Source organism: Neophocaena asiaeorientalis, unplaced genomic scaffold (genome assembly GCF_003031525.2).
Source record: "Neophocaena asiaeorientalis asiaeorientalis breed wild unplaced genomic scaffold, Neophocaena_asiaeorientalis_V1.1 scaffold85, whole genome shotgun sequence".
In the NCBI taxonomy this organism is placed as follows: Eukaryota; Metazoa; Chordata; class Mammalia; order Artiodactyla; family Phocoenidae; genus Neophocaena; species Neophocaena asiaeorientalis.
The window spans coordinates 3,230,900-3,244,705 of record NW_020174301.1 but is presented as its reverse complement, the minus strand read 5'-3'; the positions used below and the strand labels follow the sequence as shown (position 1 = coordinate 3,244,705).

Here is a 13,806-nt window from a genome sequence, read left to right as displayed (position 1 = left end):
ATAGCGGTGTCTGCTGATTTCCCTTACCTTCCCACAACTATGACTGCAAATTATAACCCATATTTTAAAATCTTGTAAGTATGTATTTATTCAGCTACAGATTAAATTCTATGATAGGTCATTGTAAAGAGCAGACTATTATTCTTCTTTCATTCTCAGAGGTACACAATTATCCACTAAGGATTAATAAACATTAAACTCTACTGAACTTTCATGCCAGTAATGACAGTAATTGATACAAGACCAACCCTCTCTCTCTGAACAACTATAACAATGGACAAAATGTGTGAAGCAATCGTTTTAAAAAACTGGACAATAGGCAGTGTAGGACTGAAATCCTGTGAGGAGAGAACACTTGAAATGAACCCTACAATCACCATGGCTCTCAGCCGTAGGCACTGATCAGATTCCAGCACGTGGGGTGGGGCCCAAATGGAGCCTAACATGTCTCTAAGCTTAGGAGGTAGATACTGGAAGTGGGGACTGCCGAGATGGATGAAACAGCAGAGTGATGGAGAGAAGGAGCTCCAGAAATCTATAAAGGGGTCCTGTTAAGTCTTTGGCTGAAAATGAACTTGCGTATGTAGAGGTAAGAGGTGTAACAGAGGACATTTATTGGGGAGCCATGGGTGGAATGGAGATTCTGGAGGTCACCCAAAGCAGGGAGATACAATTCTGACCAAACAGAGGGTGGAATATTCACTGAACGTTCCAGTCATTCAAATGGAATCCAAGAAAGACAAACCTCAAAAGTCAGGCTACTCTAGACATGTCCTAACAAAGTTAACAATAAGCCTTGAAAGGATCTGTTAGTAAATTATCTGCTTGTCCAAATAAAGGCCAACATTCTCTAAAACAGGCACTGTCAACAGAGGTGACTTGCCCAGAGGCGAGAACTGGCTCTTGGGAGGATGAAGAATCTTAAATATTACAAAGATGCATGGCCCTCCAAAGGGCCACAGAACACGAACATATGTACAGACACACAGTATATTCACGGTACTAAAATTTCCTGGGGAAGAGAGGAGCAATTAGGAAAAAAAAAGTCTAAAAAAGTTCCTTAGTGGAGTGCCAATGAAAAAAAGGTTGAGATGCACTACTCCAAAGGAAACCAACAAATTCTAGGCTTTTAACAATTCAGCAGGCAATAGAACTCTAGGATTTTGTGGAACAGTGTGACATATTCAGATCAGTGTGCTAGAAAGGTATTTCCAGAGTGGAGTGGAGGGTGGTTTAGGTTGGGAGAAGAATGGAAGGAGGCAAGGCTACTACAATCATCCAGACTGAGAAACATGAAGGCTTCCAGTAGTGCAGATGAAAGCAGGAGCTATTTAAGTGACAGGATTGTTAACTCTCAGTGACCAACTGGATGCACAAGAGGATGAAGAGGGAAAAATTAAAACATCACTCTGAAGTGACTAGTACTCGTCAAGTTTAAGTGTTTGTGTTTAAAGGACTCTGGGGTAGCAGTGCCCAGTAAGTAGTAAGAAATATGAATTTAGAGCTGTAGGGAGCTCTGAGTGAGAAATGCAAGAGAATTATAGCTGTGGTATTGAAGCCGCAGGAGCGGATGAGAACACGGGGAGTAGGACAGTGGGGTAAGTGGAGAAGAAGTCCGAAGAAACCAGGCATCTGAGGGACAGGCAGAGGAGGAGGAAGAGGGGCCAAGAAAAGAAAGCAAGCAGACAATGGGGTTGAAGAAAAAAGTACTGAGTTGTCCTCTACCTTTCCCCATTGGCATAGGTGTTCCCCCAAAGTCTTGATATTACAAAGGGAATAAGAGAACTTCTTCATTTGCAATAAACATTGCAACTGAAGGACCAACTGAAGAACCAATCTCTACTATTTTTTCCTGGGATTCAATATTTGAGGTATGGTATATGATTATAAGAAATTATCAAATGTCTTTAAGAAGATATTCTTCATTCCATTAAAAGACAACAGACTTATATATAAAAAGACAATAAGAATCAAAAGAGAATTACATAAATATTTCCTACATTCTACTCGAATGCCTCACGTGATAAGGTAAGGTAAAGTGGACAAAGCTGTGAAACAAGAAGCAAAGGACCACTCACTGCTCAACACCCTACAATTGCTTCTCATCAAGCGAGAGTAGAGGCCAAGGTCTTCACCATGCCTGCAATGCCCTTAGAGGTCTTTCCTCTGCCCCCCCTTCTGTAACCACAGGCACCCCTCTGTCCCACTTGGGCACAGAGAACACCCTAGCAAACAGCCACACCGCCCTGCTGGTCACTGTCTGTCCATTTACTCATCTTCTTTAGAGCATTTATCACTACCTGAAATTAAGATAGATGTATTCACTTGTTTCTTGTCTTCCCCATTAGAATATAAATTCCACGAGAGCAAGAACTTTCTCTCTCTTAGTCACGGCTCTTTTCCAGCACCTAGGACACTGCCTGATACATTACAGGGCTCAAGAAGGACTTGTTGAATGAAATCCATAATCAAGCTGGACCGCTTGGTTCTATCACATGTAAAATGGGGATAGTAATCCGCATCTGCTCTGTCTACCCTTCCTACAGTGAAATGAATAATGCGTGTTAAAGCACTTTATAAACTGTGAGTCTCGTACAACAGAAGGTGGTGGTGGTGGTGGTGAAGGATGTTTCCTGACACAGCAGAAGAGAGCTGCGGCAGCAAACAGGTGAACACATGAATTTTTTAATGAAAACCTGGAGACTAATGTTTAGCTCCTAGCTGCTGTTTCCATTTTTCTTTATAATAGAAAATATATCTGAGAAATGCTTATCCAGATACATGATACCTAAAGGACTCTATTCTTCAGGAATGTAATTCTTTTTTTTTTGGCGGTACATCGGCCTCTCACTGTTGTGGCCTCTCCCATTGCGGAGCACAGGCTCTGGATGCGCAGGCTCAGCGGCCATGGCTCACGGGCCCAGCTGCTCCGCAGCATGTGGGATCTTCCCGGACCGGGGCACCAACCCATGTCCCCTGCGTTGGCAGGTGGACTCTCAACCACTGTGCCACCAGGGAAGCCCTAAATGTATCTTTTTAAGACTCTAATAATAAAGGCTATGAAGCCTATCCCAGAAAAAATTACACATAGAAACACACATCTAAAAATACTGATATAATTTCAGGACATTCACGAGCCCCTGAAGTCCATCTATGAACACTGCAGTTTAAAGACTGCAAACTCTGAAAAGCCCCAAAATTGGATTTCAAAATCCTAATAAATGCTAAATACCAATAAATACTATCTAAACTCAAAAAAACCACATGATTTGGATCTATTTTGTGAGTCAGGAATCCAACGTACCTTCAAGTCCATCATTAGCCAGCTCTACAAGCATTTTTAGATCCCCAAGTCTTTGGCACAAGCTCCCAAAGACGATGCACTTAATGCCGACTGAGGCGTGTGGGGGCAACAATAAAAACGACATGAAAACCAGTGTGAAGACCGGTAAGTACAACAAAGGGTGCAATCTGACTCACAAAATCTGTCTCAAGTTTTCCCATTTCTTGCTTGTAGCTTCTCATCCTGTTGCTGTACATTCCTCGACTTTGGGGTGGTATCTCTCGGACTTCCAAATCCATCTGTTCCAACTGGAAGGGTGAGAGAAAAACACGACTTAAACCATATGCTTATTCTTCATGTGACTAGACATTTCAAGCGGAAAGGATTTAATTCCAATTCCTCAGTTTACAACTTGAGGAACCAGACCCGGGGAGCTAACTGCCTGTGGTCAATTGAACACTGGGACTATTTTTGTGCTCCATGTTTGTTAAGGTCAACAAATAGGTACTGAGTGCTTGCCAAGGGACATATAGAGTGCCAAAGTGTTTACTCTGTCAAGCATTTTTTAAAACTATGTGCATTAAGCCAAACATCCTCAATGATAATGATCTGACTATCTGTGGAGTATCCTATCATTCCACCCAACCGGGTCTGGTCTTCTGACCCCAAACCACCAGAACTATGCCAAGATAAACCAAACCGTTATTTCTACAATTATCCTATGAAATGTCAGCCCAGTCTTAGTCATTTGGTGAAAATTCTCCTGGAAAGTCTTTTCTGATTAGGAAAATCCCATGGCAACCAGTATGGGATCTTGACCTCCAGCCTTACACTTTTTAATCACGTTGATATGGAGTTAAATGGATACAGTAACGTAAAATTACACAAAGCTCACTGAAATCAGAGCAGGGCACTTTATAACAACCTGTCGTGATGTAACACTTTGCATACAACACATGAGCATTTAACGGGAGGCAATACAGAAATAGTAGGATGGTTAAGAACACAGGCTTTCAAGTCAGACGCCTGCGTTCACAGTTCACATCACAGGCTACACTGCTTACTAGTCATGCAACCTTGGACAGGCTTCTTAACTTCTCCGGGTCTTACTCTTTCCATTTCTAAAAACAGTACGTCTTTTGTAGGGCAGTTATGAAGATTAAACACGGTAATTCCTATAATGTGCTTAAGACAGTGTCTTACTTGGTAAACACTAGATTAATGTGAATAATAGGAGTGATGATTACTGATGATGAAGAAATACAGCAAGCATGATACGAGGTATCAGCTGTAGTTTATACTTGGCATTAAAAAATAAAAACCAACAACTACAAATTGGCTCAGGCCATGTCTAATAAACTCACAACCGAAAATTTTGTCAGATATTTTGCCTTTTAAAGCAAATAATCCTAATAAATTATTTCCATGAACACTATACACTTGGCACTAATAAAACTCTTACTTGTCCAGTGTCAGAGTCTGAATAACAACAGTAGAACTCAGATAAACCAAAACACCATGTTTCAATTCACAGGCCTTAATTTTTATTAAAAAAAAAAAAAGATTGTTTTAATTACCCTTGATTTATGCAGTAACCATTTAAATTATTGACATGTCTCAACGTAAATGTGAAGCACCAATAAGTTAGTTACTCAGCAAGGCAATTACTTAGAGCACTTCTCTGAGATCGTCATTATGTACTTAGTTCTAATAAGGTTGAGCAGGATCATCCAGACAAATGACTGCAAAGTACGTGTAAGAGAAAATCTGAGCATTAACTGCATTTTTGTTTCAGGCGTTTTACAAGGACACTTAAAACTAACCAAAAGTAGGTAAGAAAGAAAAAAAGGAAACACACAACAAGCACTTTAAATGAAACCAGAAGTAAGGCTAATATGCACTAGTTTCACGTTGTCACAACATTCATGTGACCAATGTCAAGTGGAAGAAATGGTAGTTATGAGACATACAGTGTCCAAGAGATTAATGCAAACTGTTCAGCAGAAATACAACTCCTCCTAATAAGTAAAATCGTAATGAAGTTCTTCTCCCAGCATCCTCATCAAAAGGACAGTATATAATGATCAGTATCCTTAATAAGGATGTCCTCAGAATTAAGTAAATTAGCTACCTGATCATTTTAAACAAACAGAAACATGTCGAAGACAAAACTCTACGTTAGTAACAAATGGAGATGACCATGTAAGCTCCATGGGGGTATAACTCAGTTTTTCTTGGTACAGTGACATCTGGCTTATCAGGAAACCAGCTTTCTAACATCACCAAGTAAATCAACCGTCTCCAAAAGAAGGCAAACCAATGAACCAAAACACAGGTTTTGATGGCAAACAAAACAAAAACAAAAACAAAAACACCCGCTACTGAGAACTCAACAAGATAAGAAGTTAACTCAAGATCCAAAGAATTGATCTGTTGTATCACTTATGGTTAAGCCTGCCAACCTGAAGGAAGAAGCGTCCCCGTTGGCAGCTATGGTATATAAAAGGCCAGTCTTTTCACGTGAAGGCCAGGAAGCATGAGAGAAACAGCTGACTATAAAAAGGAGAGAAAGGAAACAGAAAAGTATTTGGGATAAAAAAAAAAAAAAAGAAAACTTCCAAAAGAGAGGCAAACATGAGAAGCTGAGGAGTTAGAACAAAGCTGCCCCTGCAGAGATAGTGAGATGAGAAGTAGATCTTACAGGGTGAGGAGAGCGTAGGCGTTCCGACAGCTAGAAAAGAAGCAGAGACAGGCAAGATGGAGCATCAGCTCTGCAACTCGCCTCCTTCGCATTCACAGACACGAAAAAAGGTCTGCGGCGTGATGGGAGGCTACAGCTGCTGCCTATTCCTCAGACCCTGCAAAGCAGCAGCCCCCCGTGTATGGTCCCGTTAACAAATGTTACTCAGGCAAATAAGCCTGGGAAGTGGTGCCCCTTAGGGTCCCTTCCTAGAGACTTGTCGTGCCTCGTAGCCTACTTTAGGGTCTAAGAAGGTTCTCTAGAAAAATAATAACCAAAAAAAGACCCAGAATTGGAGAATTCTGTTTAAGCTACAGTTTCCGGAACTTGTTTGAACAGGCAACACCAGTTAACAGACGCGCTTTGGGAAACTGTTGTAAGTTTATCAGTTAGAACACCAAGCAGTACCCTTCAGTATTTAGAAAAGCAACATGCTCATTTAGGACCACAATGCAGTAACAAATTGAATCATACTTGCAATACCTGGCTTTGAAACCAAAAATTAGGACACAATATATTTTAATATTTTTTGCTCCTTGATTTGAGAAGCTAGCTAGAGCTCTGGGTTTAGCATGTCTAAGTACAAATCCTTACTTCACCACTTACTGGGTGCGGGACTTCAGGTAAGTTACTCAATCCTCCTAAGCCTCAGTTTCCCCATCTACAAAATGGGGGTAATGACACTCCTCTGTGGGTCTCTCACGCTTCTACATGTCTTGCTGGGCATGCCAAGAATGCAAGGTCCTGACCACTGATTCCCAGGCAGGGAACAATGTTGGGGTAAGAAACAATGTGTCCCTCGGGGCAAAGAGCAGGCTTACTTACAGGCTGTTATAAAGCAGTATGTTCCCCAGGCTCCATGTTCCTGTCCTATAAGATAATCTGCTGTATGTGTAGGCATTCTTCTAGGCAAACATGCATCAGCCCTGTGGGAACTGGGCCTCAGGGAACTGACGCAAGCCTGCTGCAACTTTGGCGGCTGCTTTTGCTGTGACTAATAAAAGCCTTTGGTCTCTGACCTAGGAATCTCATGTCTTCTATCAGCATCCATGAGATTGTGGCAGACTCACTTATTGGTGAGCAAGCAGGGGAAAATCTCGATCCTTAACAATTTTTACAAATAGTACCTATCTCACAGGCTGTTGGTGAAAATTAAATATTAAAAAGCAAGTAATACTCTTAACCCAGTGTCTAGTACCCAGGATGCCTTTAACAAGTGTTAGCTATGTATAACCATTACGAAAAGTATTATGAAGGAATAAAAATTCGAGGTGGACATTTAATGAATCACCTTTACTAAGAAGAATAAAACCCTAAGAAGTGATTAAATTCTCTTCCATCTAAAAACTGATGAATTCTGAATCATGAACTGCTAATCAGTAATGTTTCACATTTCTACAATGAATAAAAGACACTCAGAGGAAGGCGTCAGACTACACGGCTCTGGCTGTGTTTTACACACGTCGCCAAGCCCACACATACCAGTTCTTTCGCTTCTTCGAGCTGTTTAGAGACTCAGAGGAAGGCGTCAGACTACACAGCTCTGGCTGTGTCTTACACACATCGCCACGCCCACACGTACCAGTTCTCTTACACACGTCGCCACGCCCACATGTACCAGTTCTCTTACACACGTCGCCACGCCCACACGTACCAGTTCTCTCGCTTCCTCGAGCTGTTTCTCCACATTTGCAACCACCTGCTTCTTCTCATCTGAAACAAATAATGACATCAAGGAATTGCTAAGGATACAGATACATTTAGTATTTAAAAACTTCTATTTTTATGTACCTTTTTTCCTTTCTGGTCAGAGTAGAAAATTACCATTATCAGTCAAACGGCCATATCATTCTTTAGTGGGTTAGGGACTACTATAAGCCACTGATTCTAGGCTATCTGGAAACACATAATCCTATGGAGCACTGAATTAAGAGATGCCATGACATTTTTAAGAGAAACCGAAAATTATTTTGGCCTTTAGAAGAGACTGTGTCAACAACAGCAGATTTAGTGGTGGCATGAGGAATCCGCAAAGTCATGACTTTAATAAATTGGGAATAGTGGATTTATGAACACAATTTAAAAGTCACATAAACAACAATTCCTAAAACTGGACAAGTTCTTATAATCCTTTAAAAAAAATTACGCTTTCATTACAAGTTGAGTGTAATGGAAGAAATATTTGAAGTCAGAAGTACTGATTCTAACCCCAAAGCCATTACCTCATGGTTATGGGATCCTGAGTAAGAAAGAGTTTTTACTGAGACTCAGTCTAAACTGTCTAAAATGGAAATTTAAAGCATCTACTGGATTCTTTTTAGCTCAAATAAGCTGATGCAAGAGAAGTTACTTTTAATTTGTGAAGTGCTAAGTGTCTGTATGTGATTTTTTTCAAACTCAACCACAATCAAGTTATCACTCAACTATAATTCCTCATTCTGGGAGAGACATGTTCTAGGAGATACTTTCAGAAAAATTTTCCCTACTCCCATTCCAAATCAATCAGCCCATTTATTTAGAAATGGCACCTGAGTTTTGTGCTAACCTAATTTATTGACCATTTATATTTTTGTCTACCTAACACCCTTCTCTTCTCAGGCAATAAGCCTCGCTCTTTCGAGGCTCTCCTCTTCACCAAGTAGGTCAATGGAAGATACTATGTTCTTCTATGACCCTGCCTCTCTGGTCACAGTGACTTGCCAAAGGATGGCCTTCTCTTTCCAGCTGGACTAATACTAGTAGCTCAATCCCTCTGGCTACATTGGTCTGGTGGGATGCGTATAGGATCCAATCAGACTAATCAAAGTCCTGTAGTAACAGGAAAGTCTTTTCCTCTCTCTTGGTAGAGTTATGACAATGTGAGTCTAGAAGCTGGTGGCATCCATTGCTCTAGCTACAAGAAGCAAGCCAATTTCCAGTGGTTGAGAATGAAAGCCTACATTTACAAAGAAGCAAAGCTGATAGATAGATAGATAGAAAGACAGATAAAGATGAAATAGATTTTGTTAGTTAGCTTCTTGTTCCAGATAACTCTGGAACAGGTTTTACTTGACTTTATCATGGTTTGGTTTTTTGAAACAACACATTTCTTTTTCTTTAAGTTGGCTTTCTATGACTTGAAACCCAATGACTAATACAACAGACTAGAAAAGTCAGGAAGCTTGAATGGGTACAATACCTAGCAGCTGACTAACTTTTCATAAGGATAGTTAATACCAAGTGGGGAATCTTTAATAGAAGTTATTATTTTACTAGAATAATAACTAGGTTCTGATAACCTCAACTCCTTCCCTTTGATCACCACCCCCCCAAAAACTAGGGGGTAGCTATCACAGAAAAGTGTTTTGTGTGTACTCTAAGAATTTCTCCCTAAGAAAAGTGCACATTTAGAATTAAAATTCAGCTTGATTTTCCCTCTTTGAGAAAGTTAAGCCTACATACGGCCAGATTAAAAATTTAGTATACGACCCCAAATTTATATGCTTCTGGTACATGTCAATCCATCTAACATCTCCACAAATTATAGTAGAACCACACTGTATTTTTGCAATAGTGCAGAATATGAAACAAGACAAGCCTATCCTGGACCAAACCTTTACCTCTAACCCTGATATATTTCCAGGACTCCAGATCTTTAATCCCTATGCATCTGCCCATCTCCACTGTGACTACCTGGCAAACTGCTATTCAAAACTCTCTTCAGAAATCACTACCTCTTTGAAGCTTTTTCTAACCCAACAGAAGAATTAACTACTCACTCTTGCAGAAAACCCCTAGAACCCTTACCTAATCCTCATGATTTATCTCTCACACTTACAGGTCTGATTTATCTTCTACCTTGGAGGCCCTGGGAAGACAGGAACCATGTCTTAGTCCTAAAATTTAGCACTGAGCCTGGCACATAATCAGTTCTCGAAAACTGATGGTAAACTGAATAAATAGTGTAGTCAGTGCAAGACTTTACAAAAGAAGCTATGCTACCAACCACCCTGGTTTCCCTTTTTCCCTACCTGACCCCTTCCCCCACTTAATCTTTCTAAAATGTGGCTCTGATTGGATCACTTGAGCCTAACAGTCAAGGCCCTTCACATTTCAGACCCAAGCGACCTTTCCAACTTTATTTCCAACTACTAGCTCTCTCGTATGTGCTCTGCATACTAACCAGACAGACTATCCTTTACTACCCAAGCACATCTACCCCCCTCCCCCCAACTCTAAGCCGTTGTTCAAGCTACCATTTAGGTTCTTTGGTTGAATAGAACAGAAGTGATTCTGGCTAACCTAAGCCAAAAAGGGAATTTATTAGAGTAATTCAGGGTGGATCACAGAATCAATGGAAAAGATGAGTTCCCAAGCTCAGGGAAGACAGTACCCAGGGTGGCTCAGGAAACCAAGGGAGCAGGAAGTCACCGACAGTCTCTGCAGAAGGAGAGTTAAAATTCCAATTCCTGGCAAAAATTCACTGAATGTCCTCGCTTGGGTAACGTGTTCACCTCTTGACCTGGGCAGGGCATGGCAACCTGTCAGTTCCACCAAGACTGGGTTTAGGGAGTTCCTCAACGGAAAATTGAGGAGCTGCTCTCATAAGATAGAATGGGGGATTCGGGGCCTTCCGAAACAACAGAAACCCATTGCTTGCAACTCTTACACTCTTTCCCTGTTTTTGTCGGCTAAATCCCGCCATCCTTCCAGGTGACCTCCTGGAACATGATCTTATCTCCCCTGAATTCCTAGACCTGTGTCCTCTGCCCTAGCATCCCTGATGATCATTAGAAATTGGTTCCTGTAGTTCTTCCCTTCAGCCTCATTTCCAGCTCCTTGAAGGCAGGGACCACTCTTGACACATGTTTGTCATAATTTTGTATTTAGCATAGAGAGCTGTACACAGTAGGTGCTCACTAAGTGTTTACTGAATGAATCAATCAGTCTTAGCATTCAGCAACACATTTGTTATTCACAGAGAAACAGAAAAAGAAAAATTGTATCAGTGAGGACTGGGGCAAATCTTCCCACTTAGAATGGCAAGTTTCCCTTTATGAATAAAATAATGTTAAAACAAAGCCATTCTAGAATGATCCTTGTGATAAAGGACTAGAGTTGGGGATTCCGTGGAGAAATGGCTGGTGATTCTAGGACTGGTGTAGGAAAAAATACAAGATGATTCTACAGTACCTTATAATATCAGAAAGTATGAAAGTGTTAAAAAGGGGGAAAAAAGCCCCACAATGATGGGAGTATACCAAAAGGACACAAAAGCCAGCTGGAAGGGCTTCCAATGGTCAAAGCTGGCATAATCTGAGCAACAAAATAAAGTGGTATTAGAATATAACATGAAGTATTTAATAAACGAGTCCATGGATATAAATGACTGAATTAATAAATGGAGGAGAATAGACAAATCTTTCCTGTATAGAAGAATTCCAAATAATTTACCTAAATACTCAGCCTTCAAGGAGGTGGAGCACGACTCCCTACTCCTTAAGTGTCGGCTGTGCCTATGGTTTCCTTCCAAACAGTATGGAAAGGAGGAAAAGAGTAACTTTATAGTGGAGAAACCTGACAAATAATACCTCAGCCAGGTGATCAAAGTTAACATCAGGTGTGCTAAGTTACCTTACAGTGTGTACTCCTGATGTGATGTGATGTGATGAAAATGGTGCTTAACCTCTGTGGTCCTCCTGTCAAAAACCTATAGCCCGAGTCTGATGATGAGAAAAACATCAGGCCAATTCCAACTGAGGAACATTCTATAAAATATCTGATCAGTACTCCTCTAAACTGTAAGGTCATCAAAAATAAGGAAAGGGCTGTGAAACTGTCACAACTAGGAGGAACCTGAGGAGCCATGACTACTAAATGTTCCGTAATACCCTGAATTGGGTCCTAGAATAGTAAAAGGACATTAGGTAAAAAACGAAGGAAATTTGAATAAAGTATGGACTTCAGTTAATAATAAGTATCAATATGGGTTCACTGGCTGCAACAAATGTATCATATTAATGTAAGATGTTAACAATAGAGGAAACTGGGCATGGAGTCTATAGGGATTCTCTGTATTATCTTTGTGATTTTCCTGTAAATCTAAACCTGTTCTAAAATTAAAAGTTGTTTTTTTTTAATCAATGAAGTTATTACTTAGGTTAACTAAGTTGTTTAAGGGAGAGAGGATCCTCTGGGATTAGAGTGTGGGTACGTGTGCGTGTGTGTATATACCTAAGCCAAGTCCTACCCACTCTACTTCAACTCACTCCGTACCTGAGTTCCTGAATTAGGTCTGGAACCATCTCTTCAACTCTAATTTTATAGAACAATAGAAATGTAATGCATGAGAGTCACATAATGTAATTTAAAATTTTCTAGGAGCCACATTTCAAAAAGGAAAAAGGAACAAGAGAAATTCATTTTAATATATACATTTTTTTAGTTTTAATAATATTTAACTCAATATATCCAAAACACTATCATTTCACTATGTGGCAACAGCCGCATTTCAAGCACTCAGTAGCTACACATCAACATTACAGCTCCAGAGCCACATACGTTTTAAGCAAACCACAGCATTCCTAAATAAAAGCAGATTTTTCTGAATCCTCTGACTACAACCACTCTGCAAAGGCAAGAGAGAATCATGGAACAATGCTATGGCTTCTTCCATACATGGCCATGTCTAGATGGTGTCCAAAAGCCTACAGGGCTTGGCATAACCAATCAGTTAGACTGAAGCATTTCCTTCCAGAAAGGACACTTGTCTTGCCCCACCACTTCCAGTTCTCTCCCTGACTCTCTCTTTGATATCCTGAGTTCAAAGCCCCATTCCACATGCACATCCCCAAGTCCCTAATCACTCATCTCCCCGCAAATGTAGGTGTTCATCAAGAGAGATTCACCCAACTCTAGTCTAGCACAGAAAGGAAGCAAAATTGAGGTCCAAGGTCCCTTACCAGTTCAACTAACATCACAAAGTCTGAGAAGCTGGGTCCTGACTAACCCTACAGCTGTTGTCTTCACCAGCAGCAGTATCCCTAGTGGCTAATTTATCATGTACTTTCTCTGGGGAGAAAAAAAAGTGTGATAGGGTGTTATATGCTTTGTTTCATTTGATTTTTACAACACTGTAAGGTTGAAACTATTATCCCCTACCCCCGATTTTCCAGGTAGAGGAGACAGGCTTAGAGAGGCTAGGCAACTTGCACAAGACTGCACATCTAGTAAGCAGCAGAGCTGGGATTCTAAACAGATCTGATGCCACGTGTGAACTGTAATCGATTTGCCATAACGCCTTTCTTGGTATTTCTGGCTATATCCACAAAACTATAGGCTTCACCACAGACCATTTGCCTCTCTGTTCATGGTGAGGTAAGCAACTAATTGCAAAGGAACATTTTGTTTAAGATCCTTCAGGAAGCCTGCCTGAGTAACAGAACCTCTGCCCCTATGAAGTATCCCCCCGCTTAGGATTCATGATCAGAGGAAAAGGAGTGTCACAATCAGTGCTAGCAATGGCTGCCACTCGTCCGTGGTCCTGACTTTACCACAGGATACTGATCATTAACATCAAAGTTTGAATACAGTGCCTTAAGAAGGGACTGATCTATCTCATTAGTCCAATTACTAAAACTACGTAAAACTCAAACACTTTAGTCTAACAGGAAAGTGGTTTTTATTGTTTAAAATGTATCACAGAATAATCGAATTTCTTTTCTAAAAGAAAGTTTTAAACTTTCAATCTCTTCTATTCTAATACACTGTGCATGCACAGCTGAGGCAGCACGTTGTATATTAC

At 40.6% G+C, this 13,806-nt stretch overlaps 1 protein-coding gene across 8 annotated transcripts in view; it reads right to left on the bottom strand.

Annotated features, from left to right (window-relative positions):
* VTI1A (vesicle transport through interaction with t-SNAREs 1A) overlaps positions 1–13,806 on the bottom strand; it is a 350,140-nt gene that overhangs the window by 333,404 nt on the left and 2,930 nt on the right. For all 8 annotated transcript variants that reach the window (XM_024756025.1, XM_024756019.1, XM_024756021.1 and 5 more), the window contains exons 2-3: positions 7,678–7,736; positions 3,481–3,591 (exon numbers count right to left, since the gene is read on the bottom strand). In XM_024756025.1, coding sequence (XP_024611793.1) covers positions 3,481–3,591; positions 7,678–7,736 — 170 coding nt within the window. The remainder of the gene's footprint in view (positions 1–3,480; positions 3,592–7,677; positions 7,737–13,806) is intronic.